Source organism: Pinus tabuliformis, chromosome 8 (genome assembly GCF_031772625.1).
Source record: "Pinus tabuliformis cultivar Carrire ecotype Pingquan chromosome 8, CPIR1, whole genome shotgun sequence".
Lineage (NCBI taxonomy): Eukaryota > Viridiplantae > Streptophyta > Pinopsida > Pinales > Pinaceae > Pinus > Pinus tabuliformis.
Genome location: NC_142294.1, coordinates 110,286,766 through 110,303,335, shown reverse-complemented (window position 1 = coordinate 110,303,335; position 16,570 = coordinate 110,286,766). Strand labels below are relative to the sequence as shown.

General features: G+C 38.4%; 1 protein-coding gene across 1 annotated transcript in view; it reads right to left on the bottom strand.

Annotated features, from left to right (window-relative positions):
• Positions 1 to 15,655, bottom strand: part of LOC149234373 (sodium/hydrogen exchanger 7-like) — a 28,497-nt gene extending 12,842 nt beyond the window's left edge. The window contains exons 1-2 of the mRNA XM_089368254.1: positions 15,604 to 15,655; positions 6,603 to 6,787 (exon numbers count right to left, since the gene is read on the bottom strand). Coding sequence (XP_089224380.1) covers positions 6,603 to 6,787; positions 15,604 to 15,655 — 237 coding nt within the window. The remainder of the gene's footprint in view (positions 1 to 6,602; positions 6,788 to 15,603) is intronic.
• Positions 15,656 to 16,570: the final 915 nt, after the last annotated feature.

Genomic DNA, 16,570 nt, shown 5'->3' with positions numbered 1-16,570 from the left:
TTGACTTGAGACTTAGGAAAACTATTTCCTAAAATGCATGACCCCCTATGTCTACTATTTACAACGATTTTCCTTGGGCTAAATGCTCCTGCATCAGACTCCCAAAGTAGAAAATATTCATGATCTCTTGATCATGTGTCTTTTGGTCTTGGTCTTCCTGGATCCCATACTTTGTTCTGTAACTGTCCAGATGCTTTGTTCCTTTGCTGCTGCTGTATGTCTGCTGTCTTTTGCTCCATGTTCTTCTTCTTGTCAATCAGGTTCAACTTTTGATTGATCTTGCTTCTTGTTGTTACCATTTTCCTCCATTTGAATTGCTACATCATCAACTGCCACATTTCTTCAATTTCTATGTCCAGCATATCTTTGGGCTGGTCCATATTCTGCTCCTTACTTCTTTCTTTTCCTTTGTGTTCCAGGTTGTTGCTGCTGTCTTCTACGCTGGCTTTGCTTGCTGCCATTGTAGACATTGTTGTAGACTTTGCCTCCACTTTTTCCTTGCTTTCTATGCTAACTCCTATGCTGACTCCTGCTTGGCTTGCTGCCATTTTTGCTGCCTCCCTATCTTCCTTACCCTCTTTCAAGATTAAATCATGACTGTTCAGCATTCTTTCCAAAAAATTAATTTCTCCATTCCATGGATTGAATTCTTCCACAAAATCTCCTTCTTCCATCTTTATTTGGCTATTCACTTGTGCCAAATCTCCTCCAGCATTTGCAACAAAACCTGCACACTCAAAACACTTGCTAAAATTAAAAACATAAGGTTGTTGTGCCTTATTTTCCTTTGGCAACAATTTTGTTTGTTGCTTTGTTTTCTCCTTCTCCTTTGTCAGCACATCAGTATGCTGATTCGTATTCTCAACAGAATTCATGAGACTGTCCATTAGTCTCTCTTTCACACCATCTGTTCTAATGATGTCTTCCTGCTTGGGTTGACAGTAGTGAACTCCTCCTTTAACCTGTCGTTGGTTATCTTCACTTTGAAATTGTTTGATTCCATATTCAAACAACCTCTGCTCAATCTCTCTGATCACATACTCATACTCATTCATGCTTTTTAATGAACCTGCAAACAAATTATTGCATATTCCTGTCTCCATGGCTACTTGAGACACATCTTCTTCTTCAAAAACTGTAATTGCAGCTTCTATTCTACCGTCAGGTTCTCTCATCAGTTTCTCCAGCAGTTTAATTTCCTCTTCACACTTAGCAAGCATTTCATCACAATTCTCTCTTCTTCCAGCTTCATCCTTCACATGCTGTGTTACAGTATTAAAATACTGTCTTCCTTTGACCCTTGTACTCTCAAGGTATTTCTGTTGTAGCAAATCACTACTTCCATCATTCAAGAGGTCTTCTCCATTATACTATGTTCTCCTAGAGTACTCCTCCAGACTTTTGACATCTTCAAAAGACTATCCATCCTCTTCAAAACACTCTTTTGTTAGTGTTCCTTTTCCCAAGGTTAAATCCTTTGCATAGGGTTCCTCCTTCTTAACATCTTTCAGTAGATGTCCTTCTTCCCTATTGTCTGTCTCAACAGTTTCCATGGCTATCTCCATTATGCCTATCATCATAGTGAATTGATGATCCTTTACTATGTTTTCAGCTAACATAGTCTCTTCCTCAAGTTTGCCTTCAGTCCCTTGTTGTTTATCTTCTCTGAAGATATCCTCAAATGGCTGCTTTTCTCCTGCAATATCTGCCATCATACACAAACTATCAATTTTAAAAATATAAGACCCTATGGTCTCAATTGATGGTTCGGCCATCATATCTACTTGTTGTTCTAAATCATTCATATGATTCAGAAATTCTGCGATTGTCTCCTCTTGAATCTCTTCAAGCCCTTCACTTGGTTGCTTGATATCTTTCTCCAACTGTATATGAGATCTATCTATCTCATCTTTCTCCAAAACAAAATTTTCATTCTGCTGGTCTTCTTCCTTCTTCATGACAATATCAGCCAATTGTCCTTCACCTGTTTCACCTGCAATCATACACAAACTGTCAGATTTAAAATCATCGGACCTTTTGGTCTGACTTGAAGTTTCAGTCTTCAAGTCTTCATCTTCACTTTCTCCCAGAAATTATCCTTGTTTTGGTTCACAAATGGATTCTTCCATTTCTAGCTCAACTTCCTTGAGTTTTTCCTTCAACCACTTCACTTGCTTTTGTTGTAGCCTTCTCTGCATCTCATGCCATTCCACTGGCTTCTTCCTCAAGAACCAACCTAGTCTCTGGCTTTCCTCAAGCATTCTCCTTAATGCATTGTGTTGTTCTTTTAATTCAACAATCTATTTGTCAATTTCTTCTTGAATCATCCTCTTGCCATTTGCTTTGGCATCCTCTTTCTTATATCCTCTACTGTGGATTCTCTCTGAACCTATGCTATGACTATCAGCAGTCATCTTCTTCTCTTCTTTCTTCATGAGCTCCTTTGCAACAAGCCTCTGCAACAACTAGTCCTCTTGGCTGCAATATTACCTCACTAAGCTCTCCTCACTCAGTCTTTTGGTAAGCATGGTCCTCTGTCTGGAACCTTCTCTTGAGCAACACCTTTGCTCCTTCTAGGCTTCTGCAACCTCTCACTCTCTCTTGAGAACACTTCAGTTGTCCTCTCTGTCCAATCTCTTGTTGGATTTTTCAGGTTCATTGCCACTTCCCTTTTAGATTATTCTCCTTACTCTGTCTTCAAGAAATCACCCGGTTCTTCTCTCACAACTTCTCTTGCTGTCACCTGTGCATTAGCAAAAAAACACAAATTCTTAATTTAAAACAAAATACATTACCTCACCTCCAAGATCTCAGCATGATCTTGTTTCACCCATTCTTCTGCACTTTGAATGGATTGTCCTCTGGTTGGTTTCCAAGTCCTCTTTCCTTCAAAACTTGCGCTAAGCAATCTTGTTTTCTCCTTCCTTCAAGGAATCTCTGTTCCTGTTTACTCCAAGCCTCTACTGGAATGCTACAATCTTCCAAGAACTTCAAAAGTTCCCCTTACAAATTACAAATCTGCTCTGATACAAACCTGCTTTGATACCAATCTGCTCTGATACCACTAATGGTGCAGGGTAAAGGTAACACCCGCACATACCCACAGTATGCATCCAACAATAATGCATCCACAGCTATCCCATGATATTTGACTCTACAATGAAGTCAAATCTTCAGACCTTAAATGGTCAAGTGGCCCTCTTATACAGTTCCTTTACATAGGAACTTCAATCACCCTGCCTGAAACCTCTATCGGAATTATATGAACCCTTCAGAACTTTAGTTCAAGCCTTTAAATCCTTTTATCCACTTTATAAAGCATTACAAAGGAATTAATCCCAAACATGCCTTTTCCGCCTACCGTATAGTCTTGTCACAGTTTCTGAGGCTAAACCTCATCGCAATCGCTATCGGCTATGTCAACGGCTCATACACATATGAACCATCCCCCTTCTCCGACTCTGATATAACTATCAAATCGTTTAACATATGCTTTTGTGTTAAAAGGCCTGCGCCATATAAACTATCAGAAATATTAAATACTTAGGAATACAAAGGAATTCCCGCTCCGAACCCTTATAGTGGATCTCAAATCTATTACAACTGCGACTATAAAATGTCGGGTCCGTTGACCACTACTTCCGCACTATTGCTCCAGCCTCCGTTGATTCCCGATATCCGAACCCCCGATCGCCGATATATCACTATCGGCGATATCGAAACATTCCTAAATTTTTGACCCTTGGCGCCTCCGATCGCCGATATGCGATTTAATTGTGACCGTTGATCTGGCCAAGATCCAACGGTCCACGAGTATTCACGCACATTCATTGTGATTCTCCCAGACTAAATTACGATTCAATCTCAACTGTGGATCTTCCAAATCCAACGTTGGTTGAGCGCTGACTCTTCACGCTTCTCTATCCGTCCCTTTACTTAGTTTTGCCCTCATTTTCTTTAATCTTCTGCATAGTTCGGGTTTCCAAAGGATTTTGGTCCTCATTATTTCAACTGCACCACTCTCTTTTGGTTTAATTCTTCATACTCCCTTGATTGCTATCACTTCAAAGCAATTCCTGATCATCCCAATGGATTCAACATTCCATTACAATTCCTTTGGAATCGTTCTTCTCGTCTGCGCGTCCTCTGCTCATTCGCAGCTCACTCTTCCTTATGAGCTTCCTCTCTCTTTTCACTTGGATTCGAAATTCATTGTGATTCCTTTGAATCACTCCGTCCCTCTGCATCCTTCAAAATTCTGCCTGCAACCTGCAGAGCCTACGAATTCATAGTAAATCATTCATGTATGAAATACTTCTTAACACACTGACACAGACATGGTAAAACTCTGTATATATATTAATGTAAAAGCAGGATTACATTTGAGACTCCTCGTCTCACACACACACATACATACAGGCCAGATTCTACTATTGGTGGCCTCTTCCCTATTGAACATGTAGGTTCACTATTTATAAGAATGCATTGGATTGAATCATTGGAGTATCCAATCACCCCTCTAAGAAAAGCTCTAAAGCTCTCCATGCATGCATATGTGGCAGATAAGTCTCCTTGAGACTTTATCCATTCCATCTTTTCCTCTGTTTTAAAACAGAAAAGTCTTCTTATCGGCTTCCCATTTAATGTCTAAAAGCTCGCTCTTGTTCCTAGAATCATGGAACTTTTTAAGAGTTGGACTTGACTTCTACCACTCAATTTCTCATTTATTTATTTTGAGAGCATTTACATATTCTCCCATTATCTAATAAAATCACACTTAAAGGCCTAAATATTACATTGACTTGAGACTTAGGAAAACTGTTTCCTAAAATGCATGACCCCCTATATCTACTATTTACAAAGATTTTCCTTGGGCTTAATGCTTCTGCATCAAATACCCTCAAGGCTCTTGTTTAGAACCAACCATTTCTCTCTACCAAGAAAATTGCACAAACAATGGGGAGAGTGTTACAACCAAATCTAACACCTCCATATGATGTAAAGTCCCAAGCATCTCATGATTGTTGTTGGTGGATTGCATATGCAAAACATCATAACTAACCACTCATACAAATCTTTTCTAGCTTTGAAGACGATCTTCCAAGTAGCCTCTTCTCTGACTCAAAGCAAGTGATACCTTGACTTTAAGTCTAGTTTGTTGAAGTATTTGGATTGCTGAAAATGATCTAGCAAATCATTTATCTTAGACAAAGGGTACCTTCTCTTAAGTGTAATTTTGTTTAACACCCTATAATCAATGCATATCCACAAAGACCCAACCTTCTTAGGCACAATTATAATGGTTGACCCACATTGTAAGATACTTAGTCGAATAACACCCTATTTGAGTAATTATTGCAACTACTTCTTCACCTCATTTCCCCCCCATAACAAACTGTTTGGATAACCCAATGTTTGGAAATTTAGATAATGATCATAGCCACATCTCGTGCTCCACTTCCATCTTGGGTAATATCCCTTTAGGTTTGGAACACACCACTATATGCCTATAACACCTCTTCCCATTATTGTTTTCATTTCTTAGTGCACCCCTTTAGGGATGACTAACTCTCATGGACTCTTATACAAACTATTTTTCTCTTAAAAAATACAAAACATACTTCTTTCTAGAATTGATAAACTGTTTCACCTAGTTGGAACTTACCTATGAGATCTTTGACTTGCCCTTGTGCACATTGATGACGAAGGATTTCCTTCCTTTTTTGAAGCATTCCTAGTTGGCTTTCCACATGAAAATTTCATCCCACGTGTAAATATAGGGACTCCCTAATACAAATCTACATACATCAAATGGAACTACATCCAACTCTCCTTTAACAATAAAACTAGCACCAATAAGAAATTTGATTCTATACTATTTGCTTACCTTTATCTATTCCTCCTTGTGAACCCATCCCAATGGACATGGACAAGCATGGTTATGAGTCTCCAATCCCAATTTCTTGACTAGATCTATTGCTATGATATTTTCCTACTATCTGGAGTTGAATAGTGCATCAATTTTCATCTTCTTGATCTATATCTTTATATGGAGGAATTTGGTCATTTCCTTCTCTTCCTATCACTGAAAACTACTCGGATTCACCCCCTTTTGCACTAATGTATATAAAATCTTCGGCTTTCCACTTGATTACTTGAATCTATAGCCATGATACTTTTCTTCTTCACATCTCTCTTTTATTTATTTTTGGTTGAGCTCTAGATGCAACTTCCAACACTTCTCTTATATATGATCATCAATATTACAATAGTGATTGGGATCTTTGCACTAATATGATATCGCAGCTATGAATTATATTTTTAAATATATAAATACATTCTACGCTCTAAACAATTTTAAAACATTTAAATGATACAAATTTCACAATTCAAATTTATAATTTCAACTAACTATTTTTAATATTAAAATAAATCAACTCAAAAAAAAGCATAATAATCAAAAACATAAAAATGATTACACTACAACCCAACTAAAATCTACTGATCTACATGATTGCAGTAAAACAAAAAACAACAGCTATAATAATAAATCTCCATCATACAATAACTGTATTTAGTAGCAGGGATAATGCCTCACTTACATTTAGTGCGAGGGACAAGGCCAAAGAGACAATTCCTCGCAATCCCGACCATATAAGAATAATTGCCTCCTTCCAGGTTATACCATAACCAAAATATTTTAATCCAGGATATAGTACAACCACAACTATAACTCTGGTTACTTGTACAAACACATAGAGAAGAACGAGAAATCCCCAAGATTGATCTGCACCCGAAATTGCATTCAGTCAGAAAAGGCCAAAATAAAGTATTAAAAGTTTAATATTTTAATTGGAAAAAAAATGTAATGGGATTTTTATTAAAAAAAAAAATTACTTTTCAAAATACCATCTAAACGTGTGGACAAAACTTTGATGATGTGATTTACCGAAAGTTTTCTTATTTTCAAAATTTGTATTGTTAATTTTTCCACCATCCAAACGTGTGGACAAAACTTTGATGATGTGATTTATGGAAAGTTTTCTTATTTTCAAAATTTATGTTGTTAATTTTTTGGAAAATAAATAGCGGAAGCTATTATTATTTGTGTGTGTGTTTTTTTTTTTAATGCGACTATTTCATTTACCATCAAAACCATATAAAATTTATACTAATAATAATAATTCACTCAAATAAGTAAAATTATACTTTTAATATTTGTAATTTAATAATAAAAATTATTAAGTTTATAATATTATTCATAGTTCAACATGTTTATCTTGAAATATGGTTTTCAAAAATTTAATTTAATTATCAATAATTATTAGGTGAATGGTAAGGATATAATCTCCATGGAATATTTTAGAATATTATTAGTAGTATCACAAATTAAAAGTTGAGATTCATCTCAAAATTAATTATGCCCTATTTGGCATTTGAATTAAGTTGATTAATTAAAAAACATCTCATATGAACATGGGTTATGGTTTTGTGTGGTATTAGTAAAGCCATGACATTGGTCAATGGTATTATAATAAAGCATATTTACAAGTTTATAAACTCCATGGCAAAGTGGGGGTGAATCTCCATAGTTAAGAATCTTGTGACACATTTTTTCAAATGTATATATATTTAACTCATTACTAGTGTAGCCATATAAATTAAGTTGTTGTTAAGCTGATAGAGATTAAAACACCAAAACACTTATGTCATAATACATCTCACATTGTAAAAAAAACCATAAAAATTAACTAAAATGTAATTTTATTTTAAACGAGTGCAACCATATAAATGAAATGACTAGTAAATGCACATATGCATCAATCATAATAAGCATCAAAACACTTATTTTAGCATACATCTCAAATTGATAGAATCAAAATAGTAATTAGCTAAATTATAACTTTATTATTATTATTATTAAATAAATAAAAACATGTAACAAAGAGATTCACCCCACTTTAGCATGGAGATTATTAATATGTAAACATGTTTTGTTACAATATTATGGGCCAATATAATGGCTTATCAATACCACATGCCCAAAAAAACCATAGCTTATTTCATATGACACTTGTTCATATAGTAAATTTTTTAATTAATGAATTTAATTATAAGGGGAAAAAAGCATAACTACTTTGGCACTAAATCTTAGCCTTTGATTTTTGTATAAAACTAAGAATATTCTATGGAATTAAATCTCTATCCTCCATCTAATAATTGTTAATAATTAAATTAAAATTTTGGCAATTCAATTCCTAAATAGACATGAATACTTATTATTGGCATAATCTAACTCATAGACGAAATAACCTTTTCCCACCAGAATTCACCGAATTGGGCAATACAATTGCAAGATTTTTCGCTATTTAAAATACATGTTTAAATCCATAAAAGGATTCAACACACTTGAAAACCCTTGGGGCACTCGAATTATGCGATTAAGCAATTTAAACTCAAGTTCTCAGTCGGATTTCGATTAAAATTAATTAGAAAAATGGTCGTGAAAAAGACAATTTCATCTATAAATTAGACTACACCCTTATTATTTATTATCAATTATAGATGATGATGATAATAATAATAATAATAAGATTCTTAATCATGGAGATTCAACCCCACTTTACCATGTAGATAGATTTATACAAACATGTTCATATGAGATTGTTTTTAATTGATCAATTTAATTAAAAGAGCATAGAGAGCATAAATGCTTTGGAGAGAAATTTCAACCTTTGATTTACAAATACTACTAAATAATATTTTAGATAAAGTTATAATTTAGTTAAGTTTTTTATTTTTTTAATTGTGATATGTATCATGGTAGAAGTGTTTTGATGTCTATCAACATTTAGCATAATAATAATAATAATTTAAAATAAAGTTATAATTTAATTAATTTTTAAGTTTTTTTTAATCTTAACAATGTGATTGTTAAAAATAGCAAAAAAAAAATCCTAATTTAATTTGTCCTTGAATGGTGAAGGAACCCACGCTAGGGTTTGAGCCCACTCCGCGACCTCCCCTCGCACCTTTGGTTCAGGCCTTCGGTGCCCTGCCAGCCATGGCGGATCTACAACAACATACTCGCGCCCGATCCTTCAAGGATATGGTCTTTGGTCGGCCGCGAGACCAAGCTTCATTCTTCACAAAGTTTGCATCCAGCTCTACCTTCTGTACGACACTAGGAGGAAACTCTAACAAAGATGAAACCACTCATCTACAGCAAAACGGGTTGCCAAAGAGGAACAAAGACACAAGGAAAAGGATAACCATGGAAACTTGAGCAGAAAAAGGCAAGGCTGTAGACTCGCCCTTCCCTGCTAATGTCAATCCTTCAAAATCTCAGGAGCAACTGCAGGATTAGGGAAAAAATACTAAAAATAACTGCAGCCCCAAAGCTAAGAAAATCCCAGAACTGGAAATCCAGGACCCCAGGGTAGCTAAATACAAAGAATACATGCAGGAACATGAAATTATATGCAAGTTCATGGGCATCTGGCCAACTGAAAGAGCCATGAACTGGTGGATTCAAAGCAAATGGACACCCAAAGGGGAGATCAGACTTCAGTTGGGCTCTAAAGGATTTTTCACAGGCATCTTTGACCTCCTAGAAGTTAGAGAAAAAATATTTGAAGGATGACCCTATTTCTATAATTCAGTAGATTTATACATGAGATTCTGGAGGGAGAACTTCACACCGGAAAAAGAGGTCTTTACTAGGGTTCCAGTCTGGGTACACCTCTACTCCTTACCAACTGATTATTGGGCTCCTTCAGTCTTAAAAGGAATAGGAGATCAGTTGGGGGAGTACATGAAAATGTCCGAAGGCAACAAAACAGGTCATTATGTTTCCTGCGCTCGAATTTGCGTATATATAGACATTTCTGGTGCCCTACCAGAAGCAATTAAATTAATCCTCAGGGATGAAGTATGACTGCAAAGTATAGACTATGAACATATTCCCTTCCGATGTAGAAAGTGCCATGAGCATGGGCATCTCTTTCGAGACTGGCCAATGAATAAAATCCCTCAAACGCAAGCGCAAGCAAGTAAATGAAAAGATAGCGAAGGATTTACTAAAGTCATCTCCAGGAACAAGAACAATAGGAAAAAGGATATCCCCAAGAAGAACCTACTTAAAGAAGCAGGCCAGAACTAGTTCAATGTACTGAACAGTACCCAAGAGAAAATGGATCCTAACGAACTGATAGAAGATGAAGCAGGAGAGGAAGAAATGAACCCAGTAGACAAAAAACACAATGAGAGGGATACAGGTAATACTGACAGAGGAAAGGAGCATGTGCAAGAGGATACAAAAATGGAGCAAATAGAAATAGAGAAAACACTAGGGGAAAACGCTATAGAGGAAGCTTTGCAGGGGGTAGACCTTGCAACAATTGCAGAGGAATGGAAACAAAAAGGAATAAATGCCATATTAGAACAACAACCACAAAAAATCGAAGGAGCTTATCTCCTCCAGGAAGAATTAAAACTCAAAGCTCACCATCCAGTACAAGAAAGCACATTTTCAAAGTGCATATTAGCCAATATGCCAATAGAAGGACTCAACCTCAAAGGTTCAAGCAGAAAGTGAGGTCGAAAGACCACCAGTTAGCTCCTTCAAGAACTGGGTGCCAAGTTAATCAATGAAGGAAAGGTAAAGGCTCTAGCTCTATAACCATCTCCATGTCAATGAATTGCATCTCTTGGAATATTAGAGGACTTAGCAGTCCTGGGAAGAAACACATCCTAAAAAATAGAATCCTATCTGATCATCCTGACATCCTGCTAATTCAAGAAACGAAACTTAATTCGACTCCCCCCCCCCCTTCTCAACTCATGCTTCAATCCATACAACTCCTTGGCCAACACGGCTACAATTATGGTGAGGTGCATAATGGCATTTTTGAAAAACTCTAAATTCGACCTCATTTCCTCTCTGGCCACTTATCATTCCATAACAGTGATCTTGAGAATCATAGGCACCAACGAGACCATTTACATAACTAATATTTATGCCCCACACAAGGTGACATACCGTATCAAAATGCTCCAAAACATATCCAATCTCCTTGACCATCTTCACCACCCTCTCAAAATCATAGCTGGTGATTTTAATATGATAACAAACTTGTTTGAGAAGAAAGGAGGTATCTAGAAGTTAGATAAGGATTCTGAGCCTTTCCTCACCACCATTGAAAACCTTGACCTCATTGACATTCCCACTAGCAATGGCTTATTCACCTGGAATAAAAGAAGAGGAGGAGAACATCAAATAGCCTCCCATTTAGACCGCTTCCTTCTATCTGAGGCAACTTATATTACCTCCTAGGAAACATATGTGAGAATCCTACCACAAGAAGGCTCTGATCACTGGCTTATCTCTCTCAAGATTCAAATTTCCAATGGTCCGAAAAATAAGCCTTTTAGATTCGAGGCCTTCTGGTTGGATCACCAAGATTTCATGGAAAACATGAAACAATGGTGGATTTATACTCCCATCAGAATTGGAAACAAAATGTATACTTTCCAATAAAAGTTAAAACATATCAAAGAGGAAATCAGAAAAGGGAACAAAGAAACATTTGGTAACATCATCACGGATAAAAAAACCTGGAACACCAACTGGCACTTCTTCAACAAAACGTAATTAAGGAAGGGCTAACGGAGAATAGTAATCAAGAGGAACAACGACTACAACAAAGCTGGGAGAAAAGTGCCATTCAGGAATACAAGTTGTGGCAACAAAAATCTAGAATAAATTGGCTAAAATGTGGGGAAAGGAACAGACCTTTTTCCATAAAACAATGATACATCATAGGAGTAACAACATAATTTTGGCTTCGAAGAACTAATATGGTCATCTCATTCACTCTCAGGAGGAGTTGGAAACAAAACTCAACCAATATTTCAGCTCTCTTCTGAAAGAACCAAGGAATGACCAGGATCAGGACATCAAAAAGATCACCAAGAATATCCCCTAAATCCTCATGGAGGACCATAAAAAAATGCTCCTAAGGAAAGTCTCCCTCCAGGAAGTGGAAGATGTGGTCATGGGAATGCTTAATGGAAAAGCTCCAGGTCTGGATGGTTTCACCATTGATTTCTATAAAGCTTGCTGGCCTATCATAAATTTGGAAGTACATGCCCTGGTGGAGGAATCTCGAATTCAGAAGTCTGTCCTCAAATCCCTTAACTCTACTTTCCTAACTTTGATTCCCAAGGCCACCTCTGCAAATTCCTTGGACAAATTTAGGCCCATATCCCTCTGCAATGTCATATACAAAATAATATCCAAAGTTCTTTCCAATCGAATTAAAGTCATCCTCCCTCTTCTCATCTGCCACCAACAGTCTGGCTATGTGGAAGGAAGGCAAATCATGGATAGTGACATCCTCTCTCATGAGCTTATCCACTCTCTTAAATCCCAAAAAAAACTGGCATGATGATTCAGCTATATATGTCCAAAGCCTTTGAGAAAATTAATTGGAACTATATGAGACAGGTCCTGGATGCATTTGGGTTCCACAAAGAGAGCATCAAGTGGATCATGGCTATGGTGTCGGGAGATTTTTTTCTCCATCCTCATGAATGGATCACCTTCACAACCCTTTAATCCCTTTAGGGGTATCAGGCAAGGGGATCCAATCTCCCCCTTCCTCTTTGTTATAATGGCAGAAGGGCTATGCCGATCTTTCTCTGCTGCCCTGCATGAAAATAAGCTCTATGGTCTCCATCCCCATGCCTCTACCCCCCCTTCAACGCACCAACAATTTGTGGATGATACCCTTATCATGGGCCTCCCATCTATCAAAGAGGCCTCCTCTTTCATGTCCATTATGTTGGACTTCTCTGCTGCCTTTGGTACCTCTATCAACCCCATGAAATCCAATTTGTTCTTCTTTAACACTCAGCTACCCATTTGCAGGAACATCACCAAACTCCTGGCAATTCCCATTAGCACCCTCCCCTTCACTTACCTTGGTGTTCCCCTTACAGAAAAACCTCTTTCCTGGGCCACTTCGGAGAACCTGATTAAAAATATGGAGAAAATGATTTCCAACTGGACCTTCAGATCTCTCAATTTGGCAGGTTGTCTTATCCTGGTTAAATATGTTTTACAGGCCATCCCGATTTACTTGTACTCAGCTCTGGTAGCCCCAAAAGTGATTTCAAAAAAAATCAGAAACCTTCATAGGAACTTCTTATGGAGAGGTGCAGAGGTCAAACATAAATGGGCTCTGGTAGCATGGGAAAAAATTTGCAAGCCAAAAAAAGATGGTGGCCTTGGTCTTAGAGACAGAGACCTCCTGGGAAAGGCCCTGGGAGCCAAAAACTTATGGAGATGGATTGCAAACCCCAATTCCCCTTGGGGAATCCTATGGAAAGCAAAGTAAACCCCCTCCCTAATGCAAGATAAAATCATCAGGCTCAATGGAAATATCAAAGGTTCATTCATCTGGAATCAAGCATGGGAGAACATGGACATCATCCAAAAATATAGTTTCTGGGAAATAGGAAATGAGAAAAAGGCTCTTTTCTAGGAGGATGCCTAGCAAATAAGGCTAGAACTTGATCAAGATATTTATCACCAAATCAAGGCTGAAATGCAAAATAGAGGAAAGATTAAAGTCAGTCAGTACTGGAAAAAGAGTGAAGAAAATGACAGATGGAGAATTTGGATGAAACAAGAGGAATGGACTCCCCATATGAACCCTCAAGCCTGGTCGGACCTCTCATCAGAATTACAAAAAAGAAAAACTCTCCTTGAATTTGTCGAGTATAAACTCAGATGGGGAAAAATCTGTTGGACACTTCATATTAAGAGAAGCCTATAGATACATAGCCAAGCACGATCAACTTCAACCAGAACCGAAGTTGAATGCAAAGTGGGACAGGAAGCACTGGCCGAAAATTTATATCTTTCTATGGTTAGTCATGCATAGAAATTTTTTAATGTGGGACAATCTAAGAAGAAAAGGCTTTATTGGCCCATCAAGATGCCCTCTCTGCTAGCAAGAAGAAGAAACTCCCAATCATCTGTTAAATGTCTACCCTTTCGCATCCAATTTATGGGATTGGATTTCTCTAGTCTTTAACAACTCTGATCGGGACCCCTCTTCTATTCAAAGTACCATCGCGAACTAGAGATTTGTCTTCTCCCCTCATCCTTTGGTTAACCGCGCATGGAATTTAATTCCTGGTCTAATCTTCTGGGCTCTATGGAAGGAGAACAACGCAAGAATCTTTCGTGGCATCTCTACCCAGGGGGAAATCATTATCGCGAAGATCAAAAGTGCGCTCCGGGAAACAGTGACCTCTCTCCCCACTCAGACTATCAAAGCCCCTCCCACCTTCTTTGAAGGGAGAATTTTCTCAATGCTGGAACTCCTTCAGATCAAGGTCCACATAGTCACCCCCCTCCCCAGGCCTGAAAATAAAAATAACACCTGGCGGCCGCCAGAGAAGGGGACCTTCAAGCTCAACTATGACGACGCAACTAAGGGGAATTTGGGCCCAACCGGTTTTGGAGGAGTCTTCAGAAACTATAAAGGAGAGATAATCTGGATATATGAGGGCAACAACCACAAACAATTCCGAAGAACTTCATGCCCTTGAAAATGGAATCACCACAGCGCACAATCTAAAGCTCTCCCTCTAATTGTTGAAGGAGATTTCATGCTGGCCACCCAGATTTGCAAAAAACTTCAGCAGGGCATCAGTGTGGACAAAATATCAGAAAAATGGCGCTTAAACAAAATAATACAATGGATTAAGGAGGGAATTGACAGCATGACAGGCCTCCACTTTCAAGCAATTAGAAGGAAGGGAAATAAACTCGTGGATAGACTGGCAAATGAGGGTATGATTGGTACCCTACGCCTGAAGTCCCAAGCGTGGTAGGTATTGGAGTAAGGTGAACTCCGTCAGCAATGTGCATCAATCAATGATGAAGATAACCACTCTACCAAATAATAACTGTTCGCGTACCAATTATCATTTCAGGGTCGATTCTCTGCCAAGTTGGAAGGACATGTGGATGGTGCATGAGTATAGTCTCATCCTTGGCTCGCCTGATTCTAGAGCTCGCGAAGCCACCTCCCCTCTCCCTTGTGTGATCGCGGCCTCTCAGTCACATCCTTTTTGCTCAGTCCTTCCTCCAGCGACCTGCATCAGATCTTTGCATTCTTACCCCTCCCACTCCCTCTCCCTAATTTTGGCCTCGCTTCATCACCTGGCTTCTATATATCTACCCGTCCCCCTTCTCCCCCTCATTCTTCTCTCTGCCCTTATCACTCTATGTTGGTCCTTCGCTCTTTGGTTCCCCTCACTCCCCAGACCATCTGCTTCACTCATGGCCTTGTAGAATTGCTCCACCCCTGGTTCCAGTCTGGGAGGTCCGCGCAGTCACGTAGCCTCCTGCTGGCAGTCCCTGGGCTCAGCCCTTACCACTCACGCGGAGACATCTGTTAGGAGCACAGCTCTATGCTACGCGGCGATAGTTAATCCAGAAACTCAGCAGGGAATCTCAGAATTAGAAGCCCAAGCAAATGTTCTCCATAGAGAGGTCACTACTCAGGAGGTCAACGTCGAATTTGCCTGGATTCTGGACCTTGCTTTCACCCGGGCGCTCGAAAACCTCTACGCGCATACTATCGAAACATAGTGGCAAATGAAAACCATCATGGGGCTAACAATGCAGGAGCAAGAGGAGTGCACCAAGGCTTTGGAAACAAATATTGATCGGCTGATTGAGAAGTTTGTGATGTATGTCGAAGCCATCCACCATTGTAGATTCATTACTCGGGACGCACCACATTACACAGTTATCAAGAAGAAGTCAACGAAGAAGGTCCATTCGACTGTTGAAGGATCCCCTAGTATCAAGAAAGAGGATGTTGGGGCCTCCATGAGTCGACAAATCACCACCGCATAGTAGGAGGGAAGCTCTCAGGAGACCCATTCGTTTGGATGAAGATCTGGTCACCATCAACCAAGAATGATGTTGTCAGCTTCCTTCTTTGTTTTTCTTCCTCTGCGAAAGGCTTTTTGTCATGGGGAAAATTGTCATTTCCTTGATCGGTCATGATAAGGCTGTTGGCCCTTGTTTTTGATCCAATTTTGCTTAAGAAAACACACTTTATTTCTATATTATCCATCCATTTGCCATCATATATACCCCATTTTTATGGATTCATGAATGTCATATTTTCAGGACACTTGGGCACGAGCTGAGCACATTTCTAGAAATATTGGGAACTAATATTGAACTAACTCCTATTGGTTCGGTCAAACCAAGCTTAAACAGGCCCAGTCAAATCTGGTCAAATAGGACCAGTTATTCAGGAAATCCCTAGGAAATAGGGCAGTTTTATGATTTCATGGGATTTTCTATATTTTTAGTGATGGGATGGATGATTTCAACTGGGATAGATAGTATATGGATAGACATAGATGTTAGAGACATTTTAGATTAGTTTGTTTCATATTTATCTATTTAAGCCAAAACGTTGAAGGCTTATGTATGTAGAATTTATATAGCTTCATATTGAGACTTCTGAATACT